This window comes from Acipenser ruthenus, chromosome 31 (genome assembly GCF_902713425.1).
Source record: "Acipenser ruthenus chromosome 31, fAciRut3.2 maternal haplotype, whole genome shotgun sequence".
In the NCBI taxonomy this organism is placed as follows: Eukaryota; Metazoa; Chordata; class Actinopteri; order Acipenseriformes; family Acipenseridae; genus Acipenser; species Acipenser ruthenus.
The window spans coordinates 8,447,939-8,461,050 of record NC_081219.1 but is presented as its reverse complement, the minus strand read 5'-3'; the positions used below and the strand labels follow the sequence as shown (position 1 = coordinate 8,461,050).

The following is a 13,112-nucleotide window of genomic DNA, read 5'->3' as shown; positions in this document are numbered from 1 at the left end:
GAAAAAATGGCCTCAAACCCTGCTTGTGGCACAGCACCGCCTGGTGGCTAAATATACTGCCAAGACCCCTGGGTGGTGTCCATGTGCTATGTTTCCAGTGGGCCCTTCCTTTTGTGGTGGTTTTCTGACTTGAGTCTGGCTAATTGAAGCTTTCCCAAACTTACCTTAATAACAGAGTTATCGAAACGTATTATGACCACCTTCCTAGAACACTTTCCAGACAGAAAAATCCACATTAATTTAAAATCGTCTGTGTTTAGGATGCATTTGTCTCACAACAGATCAATACTGCTGGGTGAAAGGGTACTACCCTGGTTAGAGACATAATTAAAGTAAAATGTAAATAGAAATGAAAAGCTAAATACATTTCATTCAGGGTCAGCCAAGATCTACATCTATTATTAAACACAGATTTATTTTAAATAGCAACATGAACATACTGTACAGTTAATATAAAAATGAATTAAGAAGTGTTTTAACTGCAGTGCAGATAGCAAGTGATTTCTACAACAGATGCTTAACAGGCTAAAAATAAACTGCTAACAGCTTGAACTGGTAAGAATCGACAGCAGCTGATCTATTTAAGGTACGCTTTCTATGAGGAGTTATTTACTACCATTGCACATTTTGCAGCTATGTAAAAATCCTAATTACTGAATTAACTTCAGAATGTTCAATACAAGCTTTGATTGATGGTAATTGTATTTATACCTGTGATTTTATGATGCTGAATGCCAGCTGTGTGTTAGTTTTTTGGCATCTGTAAGGAGCAGGGAAAGATGGCCAAGAAACAATCCCCTTCAGCAAGTAACAAATCCATTGCGTACATGTAGCCTGGTTCCTGCTGACATTATAGGATTTCTCCTGAGCTCAGCCCGCTAGAAGGTGGAATTGTAGCATCCCAAGTGCGAAATAATAAGTGTTGGCAATTCTAAACCTGATGTGTTTTTCTCACGTATCTAAAAATACCATCATCTCAGCAGGATGTGCAGCGTGCAGGACAAGACAGCTAATGCAATAGTGATAGAATGTGTTGGGATTCAATTGCAGGCTGCTCGTCACATTAGCAATCTGAGTGGAAGAGGCACAGATAGGTCTACACTGGTTATCAGTGCAGGTGTCCTGTTGTCATTGGCCTGCTTGGCTGGCAATGGCGTCACCGTGAAAAAAATCATCTTGTCATCAGCTCCTCTCCGCAGGCTGAAATTAGACTGCTCCAGAATAGCGCATGACTTACCTTACATTAAAAAATAAACTGGTCAGTACCTTACAGTCGCATGTTCGCCAGTCAAAATCACTTTTGCAAATAAGGATGTCCTGTAGGCATTGCTTATTTACAACATATTGATTGATTGGCACTGGACTGAGTAGTCTTCTCCATTACAGACTTCTTGCTGATGTTACGGTGTGTGTATTTATACATAAAGATATACACTCAGTGACAGGACATATGAAATCATTGCTTATGCGAAGATCTGAAAATAAATGTTCAAATTGTGGTGACCCTCTGCTGCAATACAACATTCCTAGCCGTGTAACACATGATGCAGCACCTGCCCCAATAGTGACAGCCTAAACATTAGTCCCAATATATTGTCCCGTGACTATGCAGTGCATATGTAAGCAGGGAAGTTCAGCAGCTTGTAGTAGTCAAAGCAGATGTTGTATTACATTTTCCCAGAACAAGATCTTGGCACCTTTTTTTATTATTGTAAAGAACTCTATCATTAATCAATTACCACTGACAGGACGGTACTGTATATGGAGTCATAGCTGTTGTACATCAAGGTCATTACAGATAAGCAAGTGTTCTGATGTACTGCAATTGTAAAATGTACAGCATATCACTGTGGTACCTGATAACACACACAAACCATTTCAAATCTCTAAATACTGTACATTTTGAAATGTGCAATTATATATTGTTTTCTTACAAAAACAAGTCAATGTAATTATTACAAAAAAACAGAGTAGGCAGAATGTGCAAAAAGTAGAAAAAAATTCTAATTCTAATCGCATTAAGTCTAGCTTCTCTAATTGAAATATGAAAAGTCATCTCAATACAGAGAGAAATGTATCCTAATGATCAACATTAATGACACAAATCTGCATATGCTCCTGCTTCTTTTGATAAGTGTTTTCAGAGAAAACATTTGCTGGTAATCTGTAATCCCTTCTGTCATTGAGTTCTGCAATAGTACTGCATTCAGGATTTCAAGAAGACAACACAAGATTGAAGAACTGACGTGTTTTAATTCATGCACAGCTAGTGTCAGCTTCTGTATGAAAAACACTGCAGAGCCCGAAGGTGTTCTGAGCCACCACACTAAACTGAGGGCTTGACATTTTGTGTTTTGCCTTGGCAACTGGCAGGAAAACCAATGGGAACTGCGGAGCAGAGAATGCGCTTTTGGTAAAAACTTTTTTTTTTAAAAAACACAGCAGTAGTTACAAGTTAACCAACTGACCAACCAAATGCACTGTTCCCATCCCACCAAGGCATTGCTGTGTTTGTATGTTTGCACCCTTCCTTATCTCATCCAACAGCTCCCTAACATTGATTGGCAGATTGTTTGTGTGGAGCCTCTGTGTCATCACGTGGCCATGCTTTAAATGCACTTAGAAGATGAAGCATGAAATGCATGGTCTACTTTTCCGTAAGTTTGTATCACGTTCATTGCTAGGTAGCACTTTTGTAAGGTGAGGACATATTCACAGCACCTTTCACACTGTTACAAATACTGTTTAATGCCCATTCTCTTTTAATTCTGTCCTGTAATCTGTTCATGTGTTTTTCAGTGTACTGTGCATTGCTGCTGTAACCCAGTAATACATAAATAAGTATATACAAAAATGTAGACAGCCATGACAGCATTTAGATACATCAGTTCCGTTTAACAAGAAAGGTGCCATTGTTTGTACAGTAAATCCTGCCAGGATGTCCAGTCTGTATGTAGAAACCCTGGCAGCCTTGTGATGTTAGCCTAACTTCTAGCGGGCTGGCTGGCTGGTTTCAGACAGTTAGATGGACACAGACACCTGCATAATTCCAGTTTATTTGGACTGCAATTCCTGCCAAGGAGGGCACAAGGAAGGCAGGATATGTATTGTATGCAGTAATGATTTCTGGATTGATTGAGTACATAAATAACTTTGACAGACAAGACACCTAAACTAAACCAGTTTTGATAATCATAATCCCCCTCCTGTTTTCAGTCATTGGGGTGTTTTTAGATGTTGAGATAGTTTGAAATGTTAAGAATGGATTAAGCATTCAAATGATTAATAGTATCAAATAACAAGAGCTGTCACTCAAAACTGGATAGAATTATGTTAATTGGCAGCTCTGTTGCGTCTGTCCTTTTTTCTTTATATTAACCTGCATCCATCTGTTGATGTGTATCTTAAACTGCAATTTAACATACACTGCGCCCCAAACACTACCTTTTAATTGTATGTGTTACAATAAAAGTCAGAATCTGGTAAATCTTAAATGTCTGGAATTATGAAGAAATACATGGCTTTTTGGACATTTCCCAAAGCTTATTGGTAAAGGAACTTGGTTATTCTTGATTTACCAGTAAATGTCCAAAGTAAAGCGTTATCATGTTTATTTTGGACATTTGCTCTTAATTGTATTAATACTTGTACTGTGATTCTTGAAATGTAGTTTTGTTTACGACTGTAAGTCGCCCTGGATAAGGGCGTCTGCTAAGAAATTTATAAAGGTTAATAATACTAATAATTTACCACTTTACTTGGTAAATGTCAACATTTACCAGTAAATCCTAAATTTGCTAATCTTCACACTTTTATTGTAGCATATGCACCAGCAAAAAAAAAAAAAAAAAGCTACCCCACACCCACATAATTTTTTTATGTAGTATGTATCCAGCATCATGGTTTTTAGAACCAAAATATGCACTTTCTGGCCAAAAAAATGTAGTAAGTCAAGTCTGATAGGAATGGGAATGCCTGTGGCTACACAATGAGTCATGTGATCCACTAGACCAGTATATGCTTTGTGAAAGCTGTGTGCAACCATTCTGAAATAATAATGGGAAAGCGGTGACTTTGCACGTGGCCTGATAGTGGAGGCCTGTGCAATCGCTTATCCCTCAACACAGAGGCTGCATTGACCAACGTGGCCATAGAGACTACAATGGCAATGTTTGCAGAGAACCCCCATCTGATGGATGGAGCCTGCAGGTGTGTGCAATGTATTGTGATCAGCAACAGGCGTGCTACATTGGACCAAATCACAGAAAAGTTCAACACTGGACACCCCTGTTTCCACTCGAATAAGGCCCTGGGAGCTACAGGTACGGATTGTGGGCTACAGGTGGGCTACCATCGTTTGGCTAGTCTGTAGGTTTTAATAGTGTTGCATTAGTGAGTCAATCAATAACAGACAATATATAAAAACACCAGCACGGCAGGAATTCTTTAACATTCTGCTTTTATTTTCTTGTTTTAAGAAAATGTTGACACTTTCAAGTGAATCAGCACTTTAAATGTTCAAGCATAAATTATGGCAAATAACAGTGACAAAGAGCAGATCGCCATTGTGATTTTCTACTATTAGTTTCATTACATAGAACTAGCAAACATGAATCTATTTAACCACTAAAAACTGCTTTTACTAAAGCGCATTTCAGTCACAAAACTTGCGTACAATCACCATTTCACATTTTCTACTTTTTTTCAAAGTTAATTCAAGAGGAACCATCCTCTGTATAATTTTATCATAAGAGCAAGCCAGGTAAACCTGATCTGTCTTGTTGGTTTCACCAACATATATGTAAAACGAACTGAAAAATAATATTTACAGCAATAATGAATGCACCACTGCACAATGTATTGAGGTGTGAACATGAAAACTCCACTGTCGCAAACTTCAAAATAAAGTGTAAACACCAACAGGCTCAAAGGCCCAATCAATAATTCATACTTCATAAATACTGTTGTAAAAAGCTTGTTTATATATTTTTTATAAAATGGATGTAGCTCTTTTTTTCTACATTCATACATTCCACTAGTAAAGTGTACATTCAAAACAAGCTATGATCATATGCAAGTTATGCAGCTAGTGCTAAAGGCTTACTTCCGGTTCTTTCAAGTAAACATTCCAACTCCAACACGTATCATTTGTATGCCTTTACCAGCCAGCCAGTTTTCTGTGCTGCAAGTGGTAGTCTTGGATAATATTTGAAGTTCAAAACTTAAATTATGAATGCTTAACCTAGTCAGGAACAAGATAACATTTTATAACTTTATAATTTTATAATATTTATAACGGACATACACAGTACATTTCTGGCCCAAGTCTTTATTTTTAGCGATTAGGTTTTTAAAACCACAAAAAGGTTGAAGTGGAGAAATCCCACACCACCTGGAATTTAACAGCGGTGCGACTGAAAAAGCACCTGCAGGATCCACAGCTGTTATTAAAACAAATCATCAAAATACCTTGAGATTCACCACCTCAGTCCTTAACTGTAAGGTGTGCAATCAGCAGTCACTGCAAAGCCCTTTGTGGCGTGGCAGACCAGCGTTCAATATATGTTGTAATGCACATATTTATGCATTTAAAATAATGGTTTGTGTTGAAAACCTATAGACTAAGTTCAGAATTCTGGGGAAGCAATTTGACCTAGCATTAGACAAACTTGCTATTCTTTCAATATCCATTTCCACATCTATCTATCTATCTATCTATCAATATATAGTCACTTCCTAATATATTTCTACTTGTTTGCATGCAAATAAGAACTAAACTGTTGTATACCTCAGCTGCATTACAGGGACACAGAAAAGTTAAACTCCTGGTTAATATCAGTGATCAGCTTTTCTAACTTGAACCCTGAGGGAAATATTGCTAAATGTGGATTTGTGCTTCAGTAGAAGTGATCCAATTCCATCTGGTTTGTTCTGGTGACACGGCACAATTTTAAATTGATAAATGTGTTTATTAAGTTGTGTGTTAAACCATATATTGTTTTTCGTATGCACACAAATTAAATTGATCATATAAGAAAGTAATTGAGTTTCATAACTATCATTTTTTAAAAACCAATGTAATTGTATTTTTATTTTTTATTTTTTTTAACAGAAAGTGTGCACCTTTATTGCTGTTATTACTTATTGTCAAGCATGCTCATCTTATTTACAGTAAATCAAAATAACGTCCCTGGTTAATGCACTGTTTGAATCCTTCTCCACACAACTTAATGAAAATATACAGTCCTTTTATGGGACACCATTTAACACTAAGCAAATTAGATTTAAAAAAAAACAAGGACATCAAAAAAATTCAAATAAAAATAGCTTTGAAAAATAAAAGTTTTAAAACCAAATAAATGAGCATTTGTATCAGGGCTTTAGTAAATAAACATTTTATGCAAAATAAAACTGAATTTAGGGTTCATTTTCATATTCTATTTACAGACTAACATTTAAACAATATCAATAAAAAAATATCTATTTTTATTTTAGAATGGTATATAATTAGACAATGAACATTTGTATAAAGTCACTTGTTAGCTTTTCAGTTTCCTGCAAAAGCATTTGACTTCTATTGTAAAATGAAGAAATGAAAACGTAACACAAAAACGAATTTGCAATTAATTATTGAATCCTTAAATGGACCAGTGAATAATTCAGCAGATTTAAATGAAATGGGTTTGGTGCCTCCAACAAACATCCCTTTCCCCTAAAACTAGAGCTTCAAGGACAAACTAATTTTATTAGGAAATGCATGTCATATTTATTTATTAAACTAAACAATCCATCATACTGTAAGAAGGCAAATTAGACTTGCATTATTAAATAACCTTGAACACAGATATTTATAACAAACACGGGATAGAATAATTGTATCACTTGAAAAAGCTGAGGCAGGGAGGGGAGTGTAGACCGCCTTGCAAAATGTAATTCAATAGTAAATACACAAATGCGTAGCTTTTAAAACAGTACAATACATGTGTACATCTAACTGTATGATGTTTTTTGGTTTTTTTTGGGGGGGGGGGGGGGTTTAAGGTATGTATACATCCTTTCACTTCCATTTTAATGAACTAATAGCCGAAACAGAAAGTTAACTGACAGGGCTTGAAACTGATCCAGAAGAGTGGTTTTACACTCCACAATAACAATCTGACGTTATATAAAGAGGGTGCTGCATGACAAAGGATCTTCTATCTATTTTATCTTGCGTCTAATATTTACTTCCATTCCATCAACGTCCATCACTCTAATACAATTAAGAAGCAGTACAGTGTTATTCTTGAAGACTAAATCCTCACGACATGCTTTAGCTACAGGTCAATGGAAAAGCAGGGGTTTATATAGAGATTGCTTTAGAAGGCAGCATTCTAAACTAGGTGGTGGTCTACTCTACATTAATACACTTCTGTTCCTTTAAAATGTCAGGTCTCAAATTTCATGAGCCATTTGAGCCATTACATGTTTTCCTATGAGCTTTAGTATTAAACAAGAGCATGTCTAATGAAGTGTGCAGTAAGACCTGGAATGGATCACAGAGTCATGAGAACGAGTCTTAATTGTTTACATTCCAAGTCCTGTTTTAAGAGAACCATTCCTTGGTTGGTTAATGGCTTTCAGAGGAGCACAGATAACTGAATGTTGGGGTCCTGAGACGGATTTTAAAAGGAACAATAACATATTAAAACAAGCTGCTCTCGGACAGATCTGGCATTGACCCAGCTCAGTGGTAGAATGCTGCAGGCTTGGTTGACACACAGAAACAGAGCTTAATATCTTAATGTTACCTTTTTGATCCAACATCACCTTGCTGTAATATATTAGGTGAAGCAGTGAAGACTATTGCATCATATATTTGGGTTAAATATTCTCCATTTCAACACTGCTCTTTTTTTTTTTTACACCAATGACCTTTTTTCACGAGTATTGTCTCAAACTCAATGTCATACGTTATGCGTTTTTAATAAATGTGACTAATTTGGTCCAAATAGTGTGTGCTTAGCACTATAGTCATTTCAAGCTGGTCAGGAAAAGACATGGTATTGGCTAACCAATATCTACCATTATTATATCTAAATCCAATGTGTCTGTTTATATATTTTAAAAGCAGTGCTTTAATAAAACCAATTTTCAATTCATATTGTTGAATGAGGAGATGTAGAAATTTGAATATCTTTCGTTGCCGAGGTATTATTAGCCAACATTGTACATGATCATACACTGTTCAAGTAAAAAACAAAACATTTGGTAATTATAGTTGTTCATGGTACAAAGCTACATGTTTTAAACACTTGTTTTCAGCAGTTTGCAGTGTTCCAATTTAATAAATGTATTTTAAAACCGAAAACAAATGAATACTTTTGTCAGAATGAATCACTTCAGCATTTGTTGGTTAAAAGCAGTTAAAAACAAGGTATCTGGTTGGAGTGTCAATAGATGGAAGACTCAAATAGAATGCATTAATAGGACAATAAGCAAACTGTAAAACCATTTTCAGAAAAGAAGATTGTTTAAATCTAGGCTGAACTGCTAACATAAGGTATTAAGAAAATAAGACAACTTGAACAACGTTCTTTGTTCAGAAACCTTGTCTCTGCAAAATACGAATGGCTTGAATTAAAAGAAAATCTTTGTCTGAGGATATTGCAGTAGTGGATTTTGCATATTAAGTTAGCAATAAATCTAATTCTACCCAAAAGCAGCTTCCATGTCATAAATTAGGTTTTTCGGTGTATTGGGGAGTGGGGAGGGGGGAGGGGGGAGGGAGCTAGATAAAATATATCTTTGTAATACATTTGTGTGCCAATTCAAGTCTTGTATACTACTGTGTATAACTGCAGCAGCACTGCACTGTAATGAAGAATTGCACATTTATGAGGAAAGATTACAATGATGTATTCAGAGTCTGCACAGTTGGCAACATTACACATTTGTCACCAAGCTTGTCAGGATGCTACTATTTTGTATTCTATCATAAGGGTACAAACTCATAATGCTCAAGATCCAAGAACAACAACCCTATGAAACTGGCTTATTTAAGGATACATGTATTTTGGGAAGCATAGGTATCTAATACTGTATATAAAAGCATGTCATGTAGCCAATTTATTTTGTACAAAACACTGAAACAAGCCTGCATTTATAAAATATTAAACCTAGATGAATGTGTCGTGCAAGCGTCACATATAAATCCAAAGAGGTGCTTACTAATGGTATATGTGCTTTTTCGTGGTGGAGGAACTCAATGTTCTGGCAAAATGTTCCCTTAATTGTGCATTTACATAGCCCCCGTGTACCAATAAAATACAGCAAGTACAACCTGGGGGTGTTGTGCTCAATACATTTTTAAAAAGAGCTACAGTATGAATTTCAAGGCTCAGTGTAGTAGATAAATAAAATACATTCATAAATAAAAAAACAACCATTGATTTATGAGAAAATGGTTTCAAATGTATTTGTTTTTTAATCTCTGCATTTTTTTTAATGAAAAAAGTAATGTACCTTGTGTTGATGTAACATTAATAATCTCTTGAGCTAGAGTAGAAACTGAACATTCTGTATTATACATTTCTTGTACAGTGTATATGGGTTATTGCATTCATTTATTTGTTTCATGGCGTATTAAAATGGTTTTAAAAGTCTGCAGCAAAAGCGATCCCCTTAATGTATGGGTACATATAGATTGCGGCACTGAAGTGGTTAATCCGGACAAAAAATATATTTCTATATACACATACTAGGCAACATACAATCCAAGTTAAATAGTGCTCTATCAGACTTTGAATTCAAAACATTCACATGGTTTCAAGTAAGCTTTAGCTAAAATTCAAGAGTATTGCTATATAACAAAGAGAGTTCAGCATTAAGTTAAGCTGGAAGTCAAATTAAGTATTGCTTTACCTTTTTTTATGGGAGATATACATTATGGAAATGCTAAAATATAGCTGTTGTCTACATTTGTGCCAGTTTAATGACCTGAAGGAGTTATGTTTGTTTGTGTTTCGTTTAGGTCGGACTGGTAAGACAAGTGAATAAAGACTTGGTTCTGAGACACACAACCTGATGGTTCTAGAAGTCAGAGAAGAAATCTTGAGGACCCAAGTGAATAATAAAAGGTGCGATGGTCCGAGGCTGGTAAAAGGGATTGTCAATGAAAAAACCACCTACAGTGAGGAAGAGAGCAGAGAAGCACAAACTGGGGGTTAATGTTTAGACTTTGGTGAGGCTCATACTCCATTTATATATCTCTGCTCTTTCAGCTGTATGTGGAATTTTCATTGCAAAGGGGCATCTCTGGTTAATAAAGACATCAAAAAAACTGAAGTTGCACAGTTACCACTGCTGACAAACTTTGAGCTCATTCGAAATAAAGCAGAGAAATGTAAAAAAAAAAAAAAAATATGCAGCAACTCGGAAAGTTTATAGACAATGTGGTTAGTAACTCTGAACAGACACAAATTAAAAGTGACTTTGGAGAAATCGTATTATACAATGGCTGCCATCATGCTGTGAAAAGGCTGTGCTGATTTACTGTGGTTCAGTTTATAAGAAAATGGGGCCATATCAGAAGAAAGACTATGCTGTCGGCTCTCCTTCAGGAACAGCAGCATTTTGTGGGGCAAACTAAAGAAAATGTTTATCCTGCAAAATCACGGCAAGCTTTCTCCCAAAATGGTACAGATAAAAAAACAGAATAAATCTGTATGGAACCATAGTGCAAAGCTGTGTGATACATATTTAATAAATTACACAAATAGCTAAATCAGCAGTGCTTTTTCACATCACTGATGGCTCTGCTTCAGCTACGGGCCAGCAACAGCATGTCCTAATGATAAATGAACTGAAGAGCAAGCCCCTTCCCTGGTCTGTAATAGGAATACAGTACCTGTATTTACAACCACTTTACAAGGATTCCGACTATGGCAGGTTCACCTTTATATAAAGGGCACCCATGAAAACAAGATAGTCCATCTCAAGGGATCTGTGTCCAGTCAAACACTCCTGACAATCCAAACTGCTTAGAACATTTTGCAATAGTTCATGAAGCCACTTAAAATAGCAATCAGTATATTCACTACAGGATTGTAAACCCCCAAAATGATTTACTGTGCTTTTAAACTACATTTAGAAAATTGGTAAATTATTCAGGCAGACCAGAATAAAATGCCATTAACTGGTGTTGGTGAATTATTCAATATGGGCAGCACAAAATGTAGCAGTATTCTATAGTTTTTTGCATTATACTTTTTCGCTGTAAAACATAATAAATGAACACATTATCATATGAAACCTATGCTGGCCCGTGGATGAGAAGGGAGGTCACATTTCACAGTAGCACTCAACAAAAAATTGGGACAATTAGGTTGCAACTATCCATGGGGACCTTGTTGCTGCTTTAGATTTTCCATTTTGTAGATGTAGAAAAATCACTATTTGTTCAAAGGCAGTATTACTGACACCCTATATACAAATATATATATACATCAGCAAAGTGTCTTTTGTTGAGAAAATACACAGGAAGGCCACAAGAACCAAGTGTACGATCAGTACCAGAACCTCGAACTGGAAGCGGTGCAACCACAATGCTATTTTATCTCGCAGGGAGCCTTTACTCTTTTTGCTAATGATATTTAAAAATAGTGCAGTGGGAAAGCCTGTGCTCACACAAAGGCTAACATATGTACTGTTGTCCAAATGTTTCATTCACTTAAAATTTAGATCATTGGATTTGTTTTATAATTTCCTATGATTCCAGTTACTTCTCCAAAAGGAAAAGTGTTGATGTTTCACAATTAGAAGCAAACCATCTGAATGATGCATTTTGCACCCACGTTGTTTACTAGTTGTGCAACATGAACATGTCCAAATAATATTGGATCTGGATGGATCCTAATCAGATTATAAAACAGGCAAAAACATACTCTGGTTCTTTAAGATAAAACATTTTATTGGTAAATCAGTGGTTTATACTCTGTACATTCTTCACACACCCTTTGATTCGTTTTACAGAAGTAATATTTTGAGGCTTCCGTTTAATTCTCCTCTATAACAAAAGGTTGGTATATGTTATATTCTGAGAATAAGGTAACATTTCACAGTACGTATCCTTCAAGTTTTAATAGAACTTAACCTGCAGTTTCTTCTGTTAAAATTAATAGTAGCAAGAAGAAAAAAAAAATAAAGGTGTACTTTACGAATGGTTTTGCTAATGTACATGTTCAAGAATTTTATTTTATTATTATTATTTAACTTTTTGAAAGATAGTAGTTTTTTTTTTTTTTTTACAGTGTTGTTAACTTGGATAAAACTTTTTTTGGAGACTGTACTAAAAGAATGAGTAGTGTGGTACAGGATATGTTGGGAATTTCATAACTGGTAACAGAAGCATTCTCTTGGGTAAACCTACAGAGAGAAGAAACGAAAAGGACTCCAAATAAGTTCAGCGGTCCAATAAAATCAGGTCCAAAACCTACAGGTTTGTTACCATTCATCTTTCCAGCTAAGTCAATCAATACCGTTTTCAAGAACAGTACATCACCCAAGAGACAGTCTCGACATACTATGAATATAAAACAGAGCCGCCATCACAGCTAGTCATTGCCTTCCAGCTTTGAAGACATACTCAGCGTTTTACCTAAAAATGAAACTTGAGGTAAACGTATGTTGTATTTTAATATTAGTTTAAGGATCACAGTGTATTCAAATTGATACATACTGTATGTATAAGAACCAAGTCGGAATTATCCAATGTAAAAGGAAAGATATTTATTTGCCAAAAGACAATAAAGACAATTGTACTACTTTCTATTCTTAGGCTTTTCATAAGAATTATTACTGGCTTTTTTCACATTACTAAGGAAACGTGCCCTTTAAAATCGTATCAGTATTCTTGAAGGAATTAGGAAAAAGTAAATTGCACTGCACAGCAAATCTTTACTGCGGTATAATAGACAATCTAAATAACAATTACAGATGTATGTTTTTTCTGTAACATTAGTATGATCCTACTGTGAAACACCATAAAAATAAATACATTTAAAAAAAAAAAGTGAAATTAACCGGTGAAACAACGAGCTCTCTGGGAGGCACTGGACAGTACGGTGTATTTG

The 13,112-nt window shown here is 35.5% G+C and overlaps 1 protein-coding gene across 6 annotated transcripts in view; it reads right to left on the bottom strand.

Annotated features, from left to right (window-relative positions):
- Positions 1-4,442: 4,442 nt before the first annotated feature.
- The window catches only part of LOC117396682 (spermatid perinuclear RNA-binding protein-like), a 100,063-nt gene continuing 91,393 nt past the window's right edge, over positions 4,443-13,112 (bottom strand). For 5 of the 6 annotated variants that reach the window (XM_034909305.2, XM_059005654.1, XM_034909307.2 and 2 more), the window contains one exon: positions 4,443-10,166. In XM_034909305.2, coding sequence (XP_034765196.1) covers positions 10,072-10,166 — 95 coding nt within the window. In that variant the 3' untranslated portion in view covers positions 4,443-10,071. Of the gene's footprint in view, positions 10,167-11,926; positions 12,406-13,112 lie in introns of those variants that run through there. The other variant, XM_034909308.2, reaches the window with a different exon arrangement.